This window comes from Octopus bimaculoides, chromosome 4 (assembly GCF_046866305.1).
Source record: "Octopus bimaculoides isolate indiv1 chromosome 4, ASM4686630v1, whole genome shotgun sequence".
NCBI classification, from domain to species: domain Eukaryota; kingdom Metazoa; phylum Mollusca; class Cephalopoda; order Octopoda; family Octopodidae; genus Octopus; species Octopus bimaculoides.
Window position 1 is genome coordinate 15,538,614 of NC_142931.1, and position 14,557 is coordinate 15,553,170.

The following is a 14,557-nucleotide window of genomic DNA, read 5'->3' on the forward strand; positions in this document are numbered from 1 at the left end:
CAAGATATATTTTCTTTAATTTCTTTGAAGTGTCTGGCTTTTTTTTTTTTTATTTATCATTTTTTTTTTTTAAGAATTGGTTCATAGACATATTTATAAGCATCTTTTCCCTTTCCACTACTGATGAGTAGAAAAAAAAATACCATCAACCCTTTTTTTGATGGTCCTTTCATTTCACAGAAAAGATAAGAAAACAGTTGTAACCAAAAGCAATTTATTTAGTGTGGAATCCTGCCACATTAAACATGTTGCAAAAATAAAAGAAAAGAGCTGATTTTTTAAAATTATATATATACATATATATAATTATTCCCAACAACATTATTACTATGTAAGTGATAATTTCAAATCAAAACTCTTCTGACAAGTTTAGCACAAAATAAGGAAAATGGTTTTTTCATTAAATCAGCCTTCTATAGAAAGGTGATTTATGTCTTCAGGACTCTGTGAAATAATGGCATCAGAAGCAAAATATTAGCTTATATTAAAATAGTTTTTAAATGGTTACTTAAAAAATTGCAACCATAATTTGAAATATTTTTCAACATTTTTTTTCTTTTTTGTTGTGGAAGGTAAATAACTACATCGTAGTTCAAATATTTAATAACATAAAGAGTACCTACATATTGAAATATCTAGGAACATGCTGCCTTACACATGAAAGTTTTACAGTACAAAATTATCTCCTTTCATCATTCATTCCATCATTATTTTTATGTCAGTTGTAGAAACTAATCAACATTATCAATATCTAAACTATGTTTGCATTCATTTATAAACGTTTTACTAAGGTGTTATTATTCTAAATGATGTTTAAAAATACTGAACCAAGAGTAAGTTCAATGGGGTTTATTTTTTATCTCTACATCTATTGAGGTACAATGACTGCACAGTTAACTTATGGTTCTGTGGTTAGAAGTGATTGAGCTCTTAGATTTACAATCATTGTGTTGTGCTCTTGAGTAGAGCTCTGTTTTTACTTCACAGTTGAAAGCTATAGGAAGAGTAACACTGAAGAAAAAAAAACAAAAAAACATGCCACCAATGCAAGCATGGATGGCAGAATGGATGTAAAAAGCATAAAAACAAAATGTCATCCAATTACTTATATAAGAACAACTTTAATATTTACTAAACTAAAACGTATTGTTCCATTTGGGGTTCATGTCATATCTGTCAAAGAGAATACATTTGCATCTGTTGTTTTCTCATATTTGTATGATTTGGCAGTGAGAGAACACAGAAAGGAAAGAAAAGAAGAAATATTACAGAGGAAGATTCAAAGCTTATGCCTAGGATCAGTTTAAAGTCTTAAAAAACTGTTTCATCACTGACATGAAACCTGATTCACCTGAGATTTTACAGAAGTTTTAAAATAAAAGAAACAAAAAAAAAAACATATAAAAAGAACAAACAAAAATAGTTATACAAAAGAAGGCTTAGAAACTAAAATACAATAGGATCACCTTCTGCATAAATTTACTGATATGGAATCTTAATTTGGAATTTGTCTGTCTAAATCACAAGGACAGTTCACAACAGCTGTACACGAAACCAGGTTTAAAGAATGAAGTAACAAGAATTTTCAACATTGAATAAAAACAATTAGGATTAAGGCAAATAATAAAAATATTGATAATAATCATTATCATTATTATTATTATGGACTATTCTAAAAATCACCTGATGGAAATAAATAATTTCGTTGTAAGTACCAGATACGACGCTTTGTAAGAACCAATATAATTTTTCAGATCAGGTGGGAAAATATTCATTTAGGAGTTAAGTATTAACAACATCTAATTAAGTACTTGTAGAATTACAGAATATTTTCTAAAAGTTTTTATTTAAAAACTGTTAATAGCTAGAGTGAACATTCACCCTAATTTGATGTTAAAAGTTTTCAGATCATGAAACTAATTGCAGATTATATTTTCAATGTTTTTAACAGGAAAAGAAATGATAAATCTTTACTATTTAGAAGATATATATTGCATCTCTGAAAATCACAATGAGAAGGACTCATTGTGCACTAACATGTAAAGATTATTTCTGGGCTATTTCATTTAGCAATTTCTATTTGATTGCAAGAAAAATTACTAAATCTATCCCCTAATTCAATGATTTTCCTGAAGTCTATCATTAATATTGCCATTAAAATAGGTTTGTGATTGTTGTTAAACATTGCTAATGAGTTTTGAAAACAATTTCTTAATATTAATAACTTCAAAAAGAATGTAAGAACAGTAAAAAAAATTTTTAATCAATATTTTTATCATTTTTAAAAATTTGGACATTTTAACTAAAATTGAAAAACTGAGCTAGATATAATTTTTGTGGGGGAAAGTTAGGAAAAAAAAAAACATTGACAGGCAATTTGTCTCATTTTGTATATTTTATTTTAATAAATTCCAAAAAAACACTGGTTGAATTAGATTGATATTCAGTAAAAAAAATTCTCAAAATATCCTAATATTCCACATATGCTCAGAAATGGCAAGAAATGTTATGCATGTATTCATATGTGAATGCAAACACAGTTAACATTTTAAATACATGCATAAATATCACCTTCTAATATAAGTGTGGAAGAGCAGTTATATTTTGATGTTGACTTTCACTTCTATGAAATTCTTTCTCTTTAATTTATTCTATTTTAAATTTATGATGCAGTTAGTTTCACGTATCTTAGGTCAGTCTAATTTTTCAATATTCAAACTATATCTTGTGTACAATTAATGTGAAAGAAATATAGTCAAACCTATTTTTGGTGATTTGTCTTCTAAACTATTGGTTTCAAATTTTGGCACAAGGCCAGTAATTGCAAGGAGGAGTTAAGTTGATTGTTTCGACCCCACTGATCAACTAGTCTTTATTTTATTGGCCCTGAAAGGAAGAAAGGCAAAGTCGACTTCAACAGAATTTGAACTCAGGACGTAAAGACAGACAAAATACCACCAAGCATTTTGTGTGGCATGGTAACGATTCTGCCAGCTCACCACCCTATTTTCTTCTAAAATATTAACAGTTTTTATTGAACACAACCAAATTTTTGACATAAAAGTCTGAGAGTCTTTGAATAAAATAAAAAATAATAATTCTATAGTAAACAACAAATGCTCTAAATATGGAATTCTAGTAAAATTATTTTCTTGATTATACTAAGGCACATTAACTGCTTATAAGTTCAATTTTTTGTTTGAAAAAAAAAGAAAAAAAAAAAGACCATTAAAATTATGAAACAATATTCATTACATTACAAAATCTACACTAACATTGAGAGGAACAGATTAATTTTGAAGAATGTCAGTTAACATCTCAGTAAGCTGGACCTGCAACATAAGTTGTTGTGGTCTGCCCTGATCAAGCAAGGCCTATGATCATTGGCATGCCAACCATGTCCAGCCCATCTTATTTTCAGGTGTAGTGTGCATCAGGCTACATCAATTTGTGCCCTTTTTCTAAGACGATAAGATGTGATTTAAGGGAGATTTGGCTGCTATTTTGAGCATGTTTAGTTCGTTTTCTTGTCGAGCTATTTTACATTATTTACTCTTTGTATCTACAATCTTCATATGTAATCAATGGACTGAAGAAGGATGGCCACCACCAAGCTGATTGCCCCTGATCTGTAGCAATTAAAACTGCACGTAAAGCATGTTACCATAAAGGTAACGAAGAATCGATCATTTTTAGTGTTGTTGACATTTCTTACTGAACTCGAGAATTACCCCAATATTTCAGTAAGATATTTGACATTGTCAAACACTATCACAGGGACAAGAACATCCTTACATCATTGTAAAGTCACAGGCTGTTTATTATTCATAATCTTTAGATGTTAAAGTTCAAATGAAAAATTATATTTTAGTTCTTAGTACACTGAAATTGATGAAAAATATTTTCACTTACATTGATAATTCAATTGAAGAAGTTAAAAATATTTTAAATGATCAGCTTCACAGATAAATTAAATAAGAATAAAATTTTAAAAAGCAATATTCATAAGGGCAATATCTTAAGGACTTTTAAAATTTGTTCATATGCTATAAGCTTTAATATTTCAAGTGTGACTATTTCAAATTAAATTTTTTGACACCTTGCTCAGCTGTTAAAAGAAAAATAACAAAAAATATTAATATCATTTAAATAGATTTCATTAATAAGCTATTTTCAGAAGATTCCAACAGCTGATCACATTATTCCAGTTTGCTAAACTCAAAGAGCAGCAGCAAGCAGTAGCTTCAAAGTCTCTTAAATTCCATAGCCTCCATGTCTACAAAACTGCACAGACAATTGTAATACAATGTAAAAAAGAAATAATAATCTATTCATAGAAACCATTACTTAGTTTATAAAAAGAGTCAAGACTCCAACAACAATAAATTTAATGTGAAACAGATAAGGAAAACATCTTAAACAGACATTCAGCCTTCCATTCTTCACACACATTCTCTCAATCATGCTAATGTGAGATGGTTGTAGATTTAACAACAATGTCATCAAATTTGTTCCCATGTAAGTCCTCATCTCATATTAATCTTCCCCCATTTCAACACAGTCTATAATGTGTGAGTGCCATCTATTACACCACACTAGCTCTGTTGGTCATATCAATGGGGATGTGATTTTGAACATGAGCTTCCCTATCCACTTTCAAAGTAACCGTAGCCCTATTTTCTTCCATATATGGAACAGGTTATACCAAAATATGTCGGCATCAGATAGGATATTAAAATATTTAAGCTACATTTTAGATTAAAATGAAACCAAAATGCCTCTAAGACTTCTACAGAAGAAAACTGAACTTGTAAAGTTCTTAAGGTAAAACAAAATCAATGTGGAGAAATAATCAATTATCAAATAAATAACAGAAGGACATTACACAAAAAAAAATATTGTTACATGATTAATAATAATTAATCTGTTTATGTGACTATATGATGTATGAATTTTCACAGCCCATTTCAGATTTTGGTCTGGCAGTGAATAGAAGACATTTTTAATTGTTAATTATGTAGTGTATGTATGCTATATATATATATATATATATATATATATATATATATATATACATATAAATGTGTGGAAAATTGTGTGTAAGTAACTGTAATATAAATATTGTAATGTATGTAAAAAGAGAAAAATGTTTACAATAGACACCAACATAATAAGACACTATGGTAAGAACAAATCAAAGAATAAAGTATTCTAGAAGAGAGAAACCAGTAGCAATAATGTAAAACAGAACTGAAAAATCAGGCTAATAGACTGTCAGTATCAGAGAAATCTAATAGATTATCTTTGTTCACAGGCCTGAAGTGCAGACTGGAACACCTAGAATATTTAATAGAAAACAACCCCAAAATATCCAGACATAGTATGTTGATCGGAAGTTAATAGGAATGCTTATCCACAAATATAAAAATACTAGCGATGAACCGATACAAAGAAGAATGGATGGATGGGAAAATGGACTAATGAAGATGTGAGCTGTTGAATCAATGTATAGTTGATTTGCTTATTTGCTTGCTTGTACAATTGTCCATTAGCTACATAAAGTAGCATGGAGATGGAAAAAGAGAAAAAGACTAGATGGAAGTATATCACAGATAGAATAAAGTCATTCCATTCCGCTGACAGTCAGGATTGGTCAACGGTCATTACTTCCATTGTGACATTAGCAACAGTTCCATCTGAATTGGTGATAGAAAGGTGATTATTGTCATCAATGTTTTGATGTGACAATTCATTGTCCTGGCTTTGAGTAACTGTTGCTATACGATAATTGTTCGGTCCATGAAGATCTGTAGTCTTGAATGCAGTCATGTTGTGAAACATAGAAACGGGAAATGTTACTATACCTGCAGAACAGAAAAGAAAAACAAGACAACCATGAGCAAGATGATCTACACATTGGTTACTGTGCCCTAACAATAAAGTGTACAGCAACTTCATTTATTGTATTTAAGTAAAGCTTCATTTATTGTATTTATTATTAATACAGATCCAGAAAGGAATTAGAATGCAAAGGTGATTTTGGTATCAAAAATTAGAATGAATTGTTGATTAACTCCATAAACATGAGAATTTCAATCAGATACAATAATAATTTAATAAACTTCATTTCTAAATACTTAATGGTTAAACAAAATATCTAGACACAGTTATCAATAGAATAATGGTTATGAATTTTGGCACGGGACCATTAATTTTAGAGGAAGGGGTTAAATCAATTACATCAACCCAAGGGCTCAACTGGTACTTATTTTATTGACCCTGAAAGGATGAAAGGCAAAGTCAACCTTAGCAGCATTTGAACTCAGTGCATAAAGCCAGAAGAAATGCCAAAGCATTTTGTTCCACATGCTAACCACTCTGCTAGCTTGCTGCGTTCGTTATCAATAGAATAATAAAGCTTTCTCTTTAAGAGTTTACTGAACTCACCACCTAAAGTAGCATCTCCAGTTAATATAATTTGTCCATCATGATTGACTGTGGCCTCAGCTAAGGTTGCTACAGTAGGTGTGTCACTATCACTGTTCATTTCAACCCGGACTGGGGTTGGATGACCAATACCTGTATTTGCTTCTTGGTGGGTAGCAACATCTGCCAGTGTTTGGACAGCTTGCGTAGCCTCCTGCTGAGGATTGTCAGGCACCTAAAAAGAAAAGTAAATAAAAACCAGTGAATAAACTGAACAAAAAAAAAAATGACACTCCATCAGTTACAATGATGACTGCCCCAGTTGAACCAATCAACGGAACAGCTTGCTCGTGAAATTAACATGCAAGTGGTTGAGCCCTCTACAGACATGTGCACCCTCAACATAGTTCACAAAGATATGACCAGACTGTGACAAGACTGGCCTTTTATATTACAGGTATCACTAAATTTTGCCAGCTGAATGGACTGGAGCAACGTGAAATAAAGTGTCTTGCTCAAGGATACAATGCAGCTCCAGGAATCAAACTCCTAACATTATGCTCACAAGCCAAATATGCTAACCACAAAGCCATGCACCTTCACTAGTGAATAAACACACATACAACGATAAAATGGGGTTGACTCAAAAACACACACACACGCACACAAATGAGGGTTGTCTCAAAAACTCACAGACACATGTATGTATAATGAAAGTTGACTCAAACTTTGTACTAACCATCTCCAGACACTCAGAGGGAACAAGCAGAATAGTAGGAGACATGCATCACACAATATAAACTGCTAATCAAATATGCTGTCCTGACACTACACATCACGCAATGCAAACAACATAGAGACGCAGCCCAATCGTGCTAGGACAGTCTACTTTCCATACTGGCATGGGTTGAACAGTTTGAGTCAGTTATTATTCAGAGTAATATTGACTTCCTAGATGGGTTAAGGGACCACATTTTACTTGAAGGTCATTAATTTTGGGATGCCCTCACTATCACTATTATAGAGTTCACAAGTCACATTTTATCATGGCACCAGCACTAGTGTAATTGCCTTCTTCTACTCTGCTAAACAAAAAAGGTGTTTTTAGTCCTCACTCTTGTGTTTCGATTCATATGAGGCAATATGGCCAATAGAGAGGAAAGAGAGAAAGAAATCAGAGTATGAAAAGGAAGACAGTGCTTGAAGGAATAACAAAGAGACAGTATTGGTAATGTAATGATTTACAGTAATGGTGAGGGGAAATGAGAGAGAGAGTTGATGATGGATAGCAGGTGCCAAAAATGAGTGACCTGAAGGAGTGGGCGTGTAAGCTGTCAAAATAGATGGGCAATAATGTTAGCTGGTAAGAGAGATTATGAGTGATGAGTAGTGAAAATGGTGAGGATAAGAGAAAGATGGATGGATATCTGAGAGAGAGAGAGAGAGAGAGAGAAGAAGCTGGTGGGGTGTTCAAATCTGATATAACCCCTCGTTTATGAAGCATCATAATGGAGAAGAGAAACTAATGATAGCTATATAATTTCTGTGAGTATGATAGCCAGATAGGAACAGGTATCTTGTTGTAGAGGAGATATATGACTAATCCTGCTGGAAAAGGAGAAAATATAGTGGTGAGGTAATGGGATGTAACCATTGACGTACAAGAGGGTGAATGTAAGGGGGATGGGGACAGAGGATCAGGTAAGTTTGCAAACAATATAAACAGAATTAATCTTTTGCAATTAGACAGAAGTCTCAGCACGAAAGAAAGGTTACTCACAGCATGAACAACAGTAGCTTGTGTTCCATCAGGTAATGTAACTACAGCACTTCCTGGTGTACCAGTATCGATTTGAATAATGGAAACACTACCATCAGGGTTGTTGATTGTCTGCACCATAGTCCCTGTATACTGCTGAGGAGGAGACGCGGGATTCTCTTCAGTAAATTCAGGGAGTAAATCTTCCCGACCATGATATTTGTAGCAGTTCTTCACAATTTGTCTTAAAGCATGTGTCCATGATACCTAGACAGCAAGAGTTTAGGCTTTCAGAGATGACCAGGTGAACAATTACCATAAAACAATACATTTCAAAGCATTGAAAACTTTTATTGTAATAGATAAAAATAGGATAAATAGTTACAGACAACAATCAATTTACCTAATCAATAGATTCATACTCTTCTTTATATATATACTATTTTAAACTAATTTAAATACACACATATCATTTAATGTCCGTTTTCCATGCTGGCATGGGTTGGACAGTCATACAGGAGCTGGCAAGCCAGAGGACTGTACCAAGCTCTATATACATTGGCAGACAGTACAGCTTGGTGCTGGATGCCCTTCCTATATATATATATAATACACACACACACACACACACACACATGTATTCTTTTTACTTGTTTCAGTCATTTGACTGCGACCATGCCGGAGCAGCACCTTTTTAGCCAAACAAATTGACCCCAGGACTTATTCTTTCAAAGTACTTATTCTATCGGTCTCTTTTGCCGAACTGCTAAGTTACAGGCACGTAAACACACCAACATCGGTTATCAAGCGATGGTGGAGGGACAAACACAAACACATAAATACATACATATATATATATATATATATATACATATATATATATATATATATATATATATATATATATATATATATATATATATATATATTTATCATCATCATCATCGTTTAACATCTGCTTTCCATGCTGGCATAGGTTGGACAATTTGACTGAGGACTGGCAAGCCAGAAGGCTGCACCAGGCTCTAATCTGATCTGGCAGAGTTTCTACAGCCGGATGCCCTTCCTAACGCCAACCACTCCGAGAGTATAGTGGGTGCTTTTACGTTCCACCGGCATGAGGGCCAGTCAGGCGGTATTGGCAACAGCCATGCTCAAATAGTGTTTTTTACGTGCCACCTGCACAGGAGCCAGTCCAGCAGCACTGGAAACGACCTCAGTCAAATATTAACGGGCTTCTTTCAGTTTCCGTTTACCAAATCCACCCACAAGGCTTTGGTCGACCTGGGGCTTATAGCAGAAGACACTTGCCCAAGGTGCCACACAGTGGGACTGAACTCGGAACCATGTGGTTGGGAAACAAGCTTCTTACCACACAGCCACATATACATACATACACACACACAGATAGGGGAGGGAGGTAGCTGTAGATAGATAAGAAAATAGAAAAAGAAAGAGAAAAGGAAGACAGAAAAACACATAATTTGAAGTAAAATGCAATTCAAGAATAAATGCATGAAGGTTCTAACTTTACGCTTTTCATCCTCAGTACGGGCATCACTGCGTACATTTGCCCATGGCACATCATCAGGCCACCAAACAGGCCTATATTCTATTTTACCCCATCCAGGTTTACTGCGACCGGTTGAATACTTTAACATTTCAGGTATAAAAGCACGTAATTGAGCCTGTATAAATACAGATATATATAAATATATATATATACTTACAGGAAATCAAAATTTATAATAAAAGATAAGTATTTTATGACAAAATGGAAATGACTTAATACCTAGTCCCTTATAATCATTTTATAATCTACTCACCCGTTTATGTACAAGTCTTACAGGTCTATATTACATCACTCTTTGATTGTAATCCTTTGTCATCTCATCTCAAACCCAATATACTCAGATTTGACCAAACTACATTCTACCAGAGTTTTTTTGTCAACATCTAGTGAGATGTCTTTCACGGTTTGTCCTTTATTAGCAACACTTTCTTTCAACAGAAGTACAGAATTTCTTATTTATACTATTTCGACACTTACTATATCACATCCAACATTAATTACATTACCTGAGGAGCAGAATTTCAATTCTACAGAATACAAAAGTGAGGCAGTTTGTTTAAAGAAGCATAGAAATCTCAGGTTAGTACATCAATTATGAAGATGAGTAATTTCTTCCACCAACATATAATATTATATTAAATGTTTGAAAGGTTGTTTTCTGATGTATATCAAAATTTAAACATAAGAGACAAAAGGGATAACTAATTTTAAAATGTCAGGTTTGGTAAAGACATATATTTTTATATATATGAAAAAAGAAGTTGAAAATGCACTGAGAATAGTTAAAATATTTTTTATTGATATATTTAAAACTTTAACTGGTTTCACAATTTACACTGATTTTCAAAAAGTTGAAATAAAAAGACATGGCTTCTGTTGCAACTGTCTTGCTTCTGACTAGTGTTTGAAGCTTGCTCTATTTTTATAGGGAGTTCATGACTCAAATTAATATATGTTTTGAATCAAATCAAATCCTATTCAAAACAGATACTAATTTTAGCAATGAACTCCCTATAAAAATAAGGCAAGCTTCAAACACTAGTCAGAAGTAAGACAGCTGTGACATAAACCATGTCTTTCTATTTCAGCTTTTTGAAAATCAGTGTAAATTGTGAAACTGGTTAAAGCTTTAAATATATTAATAACAAATATTTTAACTATTCTCAGTGTATTTTCAACTTCCATTTTTCCTATATTTCTACCCACATGGAATAAAATAACTTTGTTTTATATATAAATATATAATTTTGACATAGTAAGATGATCACTTAATACTGATTTCAAATTTTGGCACAAAGCCAGCAAGTTCAGGAGATTGCTTAACTGGTACTTATTTAATCAACCCCAAAAAGATGAAAGCAAAGTTGACCATGGCAGAATTTGAACTCAGAATGTAAAGACAGACAAAATGCCACTAAGCATTTTGCCCAGTGTGCTAATGATTCTGCCAGCTTACCACCTTAAACGATCACTTAATATTCTTTTCTACTGAAGGCACAAGGCCTGAAATTTTGGGGGGATGGGGGCCAGTCGATTAGATCAACCCCAGTATGCAACTGGTACTTAATTTATCGACCCTGAACGGATGAAAGGCAAAGTCGACATCAGCAGAATTTGAACTCAGAATGTAAAGACAGACGAAATACCGCTAAGCATTTCGCCCAGCATGCTAATGTTTCTGCCAATTTGCTGCCTTGATGATCACTTAATATTAAATTAGATCAAATTTCAAATTTCAAAGCTTTTTCAGCTACGTATGTATTTGAAATGATACCAAAAAATAAGGTCAGTTATTATTCAATGACTTTGGATGACATTAATTAAGCAAAATATACAGCACACAGCAAGTCCTCAAATTTAACACACCCATCAGAATTGGAATTCTCAGAGTTTTATGTCATCTTTCCCATGTTGACATGGACTGGATGGTTTTGCTGGGGTAGTGTTTAACAGTTGGACTATTCTTGTCACCAATCCTTTTATAACATACAGGTTTGTGGGGTGTCTCATCTAGAACCAGTACACACAAGGTAATAATGTAATAACATACCTCATATATAACACAAGTTTGACAGAATGATTTGCAATAATGTCGAGGTTAATAAACTGGATATGTGATTTTGAATAGAAATTCTGAATAAACATTGAGGATACCTTTAACCTGATTGTGATTATTTCATGAAAAAAATTAGATTTTACAAATTAGTAGTAACCATTAACAAATAAACAGCTGCTCTAACAATGTGTGTGAAAGACTGGATTTTCAGATATATCTTATATATACTGAAAAAAAATATATACAAATATTTTTAAAGAAAAATACTGAATATACCTGGGTCATTTTATCTACAGGGGTTGGGATACCATCTATAACAAGAGGTGGTAATTTGTGTAAATTTGGATCTTCTTGTTGTGAGGGTGGTGCTTGTTGTGCCAGTACTGATTCCAAGTCTTGCATAATAATTCCTTTAGAATTGCGAACCTTGTAGGAAAAAAATATCATAAGTTGTGATATCAGTTCCAATTTAAATAATTAGTCACAGATTTAATTACATAGAAATCTCAGCTAAAAAAAAAAAACATATCAACGAATTTCTTTCCATCTGTACACTGCACTCAGTCTGATACTATTATTACGTTAATATTGTGGTGGCATTGCAGGTGTTCTGTATGCTTCCATGTGGATTGTTTTATTTAAAGTAACAACCCTTTAATACCCTTTCTATTATATAAGGCAGTAAGCTGGCAGAAACATTAGCATGCCGGGCAAAATGCTTAGCGGTGTTTCGCTTGTCTTTACATTCTGAGTTCAAATTCTGCCAAGGTCAACTTTGCCTTTCATCCTTTCAGGGTTGATAAATTAAGTACCAGTTGCGTACTGAGATCGATCTAATCGACTGGCCCCCTCCCCAAAAATTTCAAGTCTTGTGCCTAGAGTAGAAAAGAATATCCTTTCTATAATAGGGACAAGGCCTGAAATTCTGGGAGAGGAGGCTAGTCGATTCCATCAACTCCAGTTCTCAACTGTAACTTACTTCACTGACCCTGAAAGGATGAAAAGCGAAGTCAACCTCAACAGTATTTGAACTCAGACCAAACATTTCTCAAGCGTGCTAACAACAAGCCATTTAATATCAAATACAACTTCATGCTGCATCTTTTGGATAACATTGGTTAACTATGACACTTATAATAGTATAATATTTTATTATTAATCTACTAACTGACATACCCAGTAATTACTGGGAAAGCGGGGCTTATCCCTTGGTTCCGCTAATCCAATAACAACAATACAAAGTATGTAGCCCTTAAAATGGGTTTTTGTGCACTTACAGAGAATACTGAACTGTCTTACACCGGATCTTGTTTTTAGGAATTCCCAATAAGTAAAGAATACCCAAATTGTGAAGTCAGTTATGTAATAACATGAAATTAGTTACCCAATAATAAGAATTCAAATAAAGTAGCCCCAAAAAGGGCTTTAATGCATTCCCAGAGTGTATAGAACTTAGGAGGAAATACTAATAAGGTATGTATACTAAAATCGTGAAGCATGTTACGTAATAACAGGCTAATCGGATATGAGATAATAACAATTCAAAGTAAATAACTCAGAAAAGGGCTTTTGTGCGTTCCCAGAGAATATTACCCTCAGCGGCGCTAGTGTTGGTATATTCGTTAATAATTCACTAGCTGTTGTTTAGGAAAATACTATTTACTTGTTTAAGTGTTATACTGGATAAATTGTGAAAATAACTCGAACAGTCTTCTACTATAGCCTCAGGCCAACCAAAGATTTGTGAATGGATTTGGTAGGCAGAAACTGAAAGAAGCCTGTCATATATATATATATATGTATATGTATGTATGTATATGTTTGTGTTTGTCCCTCCAGCATCGCTTAACAACTGATGTTGGCCCCTGTAACTTAGCAGTTCAGCAAGACAGATCAATAAAATAAGTACTAGGCTTCCAAAGAATAAGTGCTGGGGTCGATTTGTTTGACTAAAGGCAGTGCTCCAGCATGGCCACAGTCAAATGACTGAAACAAGTAAAAGAGTAACTAAATGATAAGAAAACAGAAACTTTATCTCCCTGACTATTTCTTCTCGTACAATAAATTATTTACAAAATTTCAAAATTGTGTAGAAATGAATAACTTACCACTGTTTCTAAAGGCTGAGAACCAAACACTTTAAAAGACTGGTAACTTTGGTTAGGTTTGCCGGGAGTACAACAAAGTACAACTGCTTGTTGCCCTACACGTGTTGAGTATTCTTCAACAATATACCGTAGTTTTCTGATGAAGATATAAAACAATTTATTTTGAAAAAGCTTTAAAATATGAATAGCCATAAAAAAATTATAAAGACTTGATCAAATACCCACATACATCTGATCTAGCACTAACACTTAAAAAAAAAAAAACAATTAAAAACAATGAAACATTTAATAAATGGAATGAACATGTAAAACAGACAATTGGAGTGGCTGTGTGGTAAGTAGCTTGCTTACCAACCACATGGTTCCGGGTTCAGTCCCACTGCGTGGCACCTTGGGCAAGTGTCTTCTACTATAGCCTCGAGCCAACCAACGCCTTGTGAGTGAATTTGGTAGATGGAAACTGAAAGAAGCCCGTCGTATATATGTATATATATGTGTGTGTTTGTTTGTCTCCCACCAACATCGCTTGACAACCGATGCTGGTGTGTTTACGTCCCCTGTAATCTAACAGTTCAGCAAAAGAGACCAATAGAATAAGTACTAGGCTTACAAAGAATAAGTCCTGGGGTCAATTT

The 14,557-nt window shown here is 33.4% G+C and overlaps 1 protein-coding gene across 8 annotated transcripts in view; it reads right to left on the reverse strand.

Annotated features, from left to right (window-relative positions):
• LOC106877210 (DNA-binding protein P3A2) overlaps nucleotides 1–14,557 on the reverse strand; it is a 23,440-nt gene continuing 8,883 nt past the window's right edge. For 6 of the 8 annotated variants that reach the window (XM_014926074.3, XM_014926065.3, XM_052966898.2 and 3 more), the window contains exons 5-10: nucleotides 13,923–14,058; nucleotides 12,091–12,240; nucleotides 9,715–9,873; nucleotides 8,207–8,452; nucleotides 6,448–6,661; nucleotides 1–5,864 (exon numbers count right to left, since the gene is read on the reverse strand). In XM_014926074.3, the coding sequence (XP_014781560.1) occupies nucleotides 5,644–5,864; nucleotides 6,448–6,661; nucleotides 8,207–8,452; nucleotides 9,715–9,873; nucleotides 12,091–12,240; nucleotides 13,923–14,058 (1,126 nt within the window). In that variant the 3' untranslated portion in view covers nucleotides 1–5,643. The remainder of the gene's footprint in view (nucleotides 5,865–6,447; nucleotides 6,662–8,206; nucleotides 8,453–9,714; nucleotides 9,874–12,090; nucleotides 12,241–13,922; nucleotides 14,059–14,557) is intronic. The other 2 variants (XM_089350320.1, XM_089350321.1) reach the window with 2 other exon arrangements.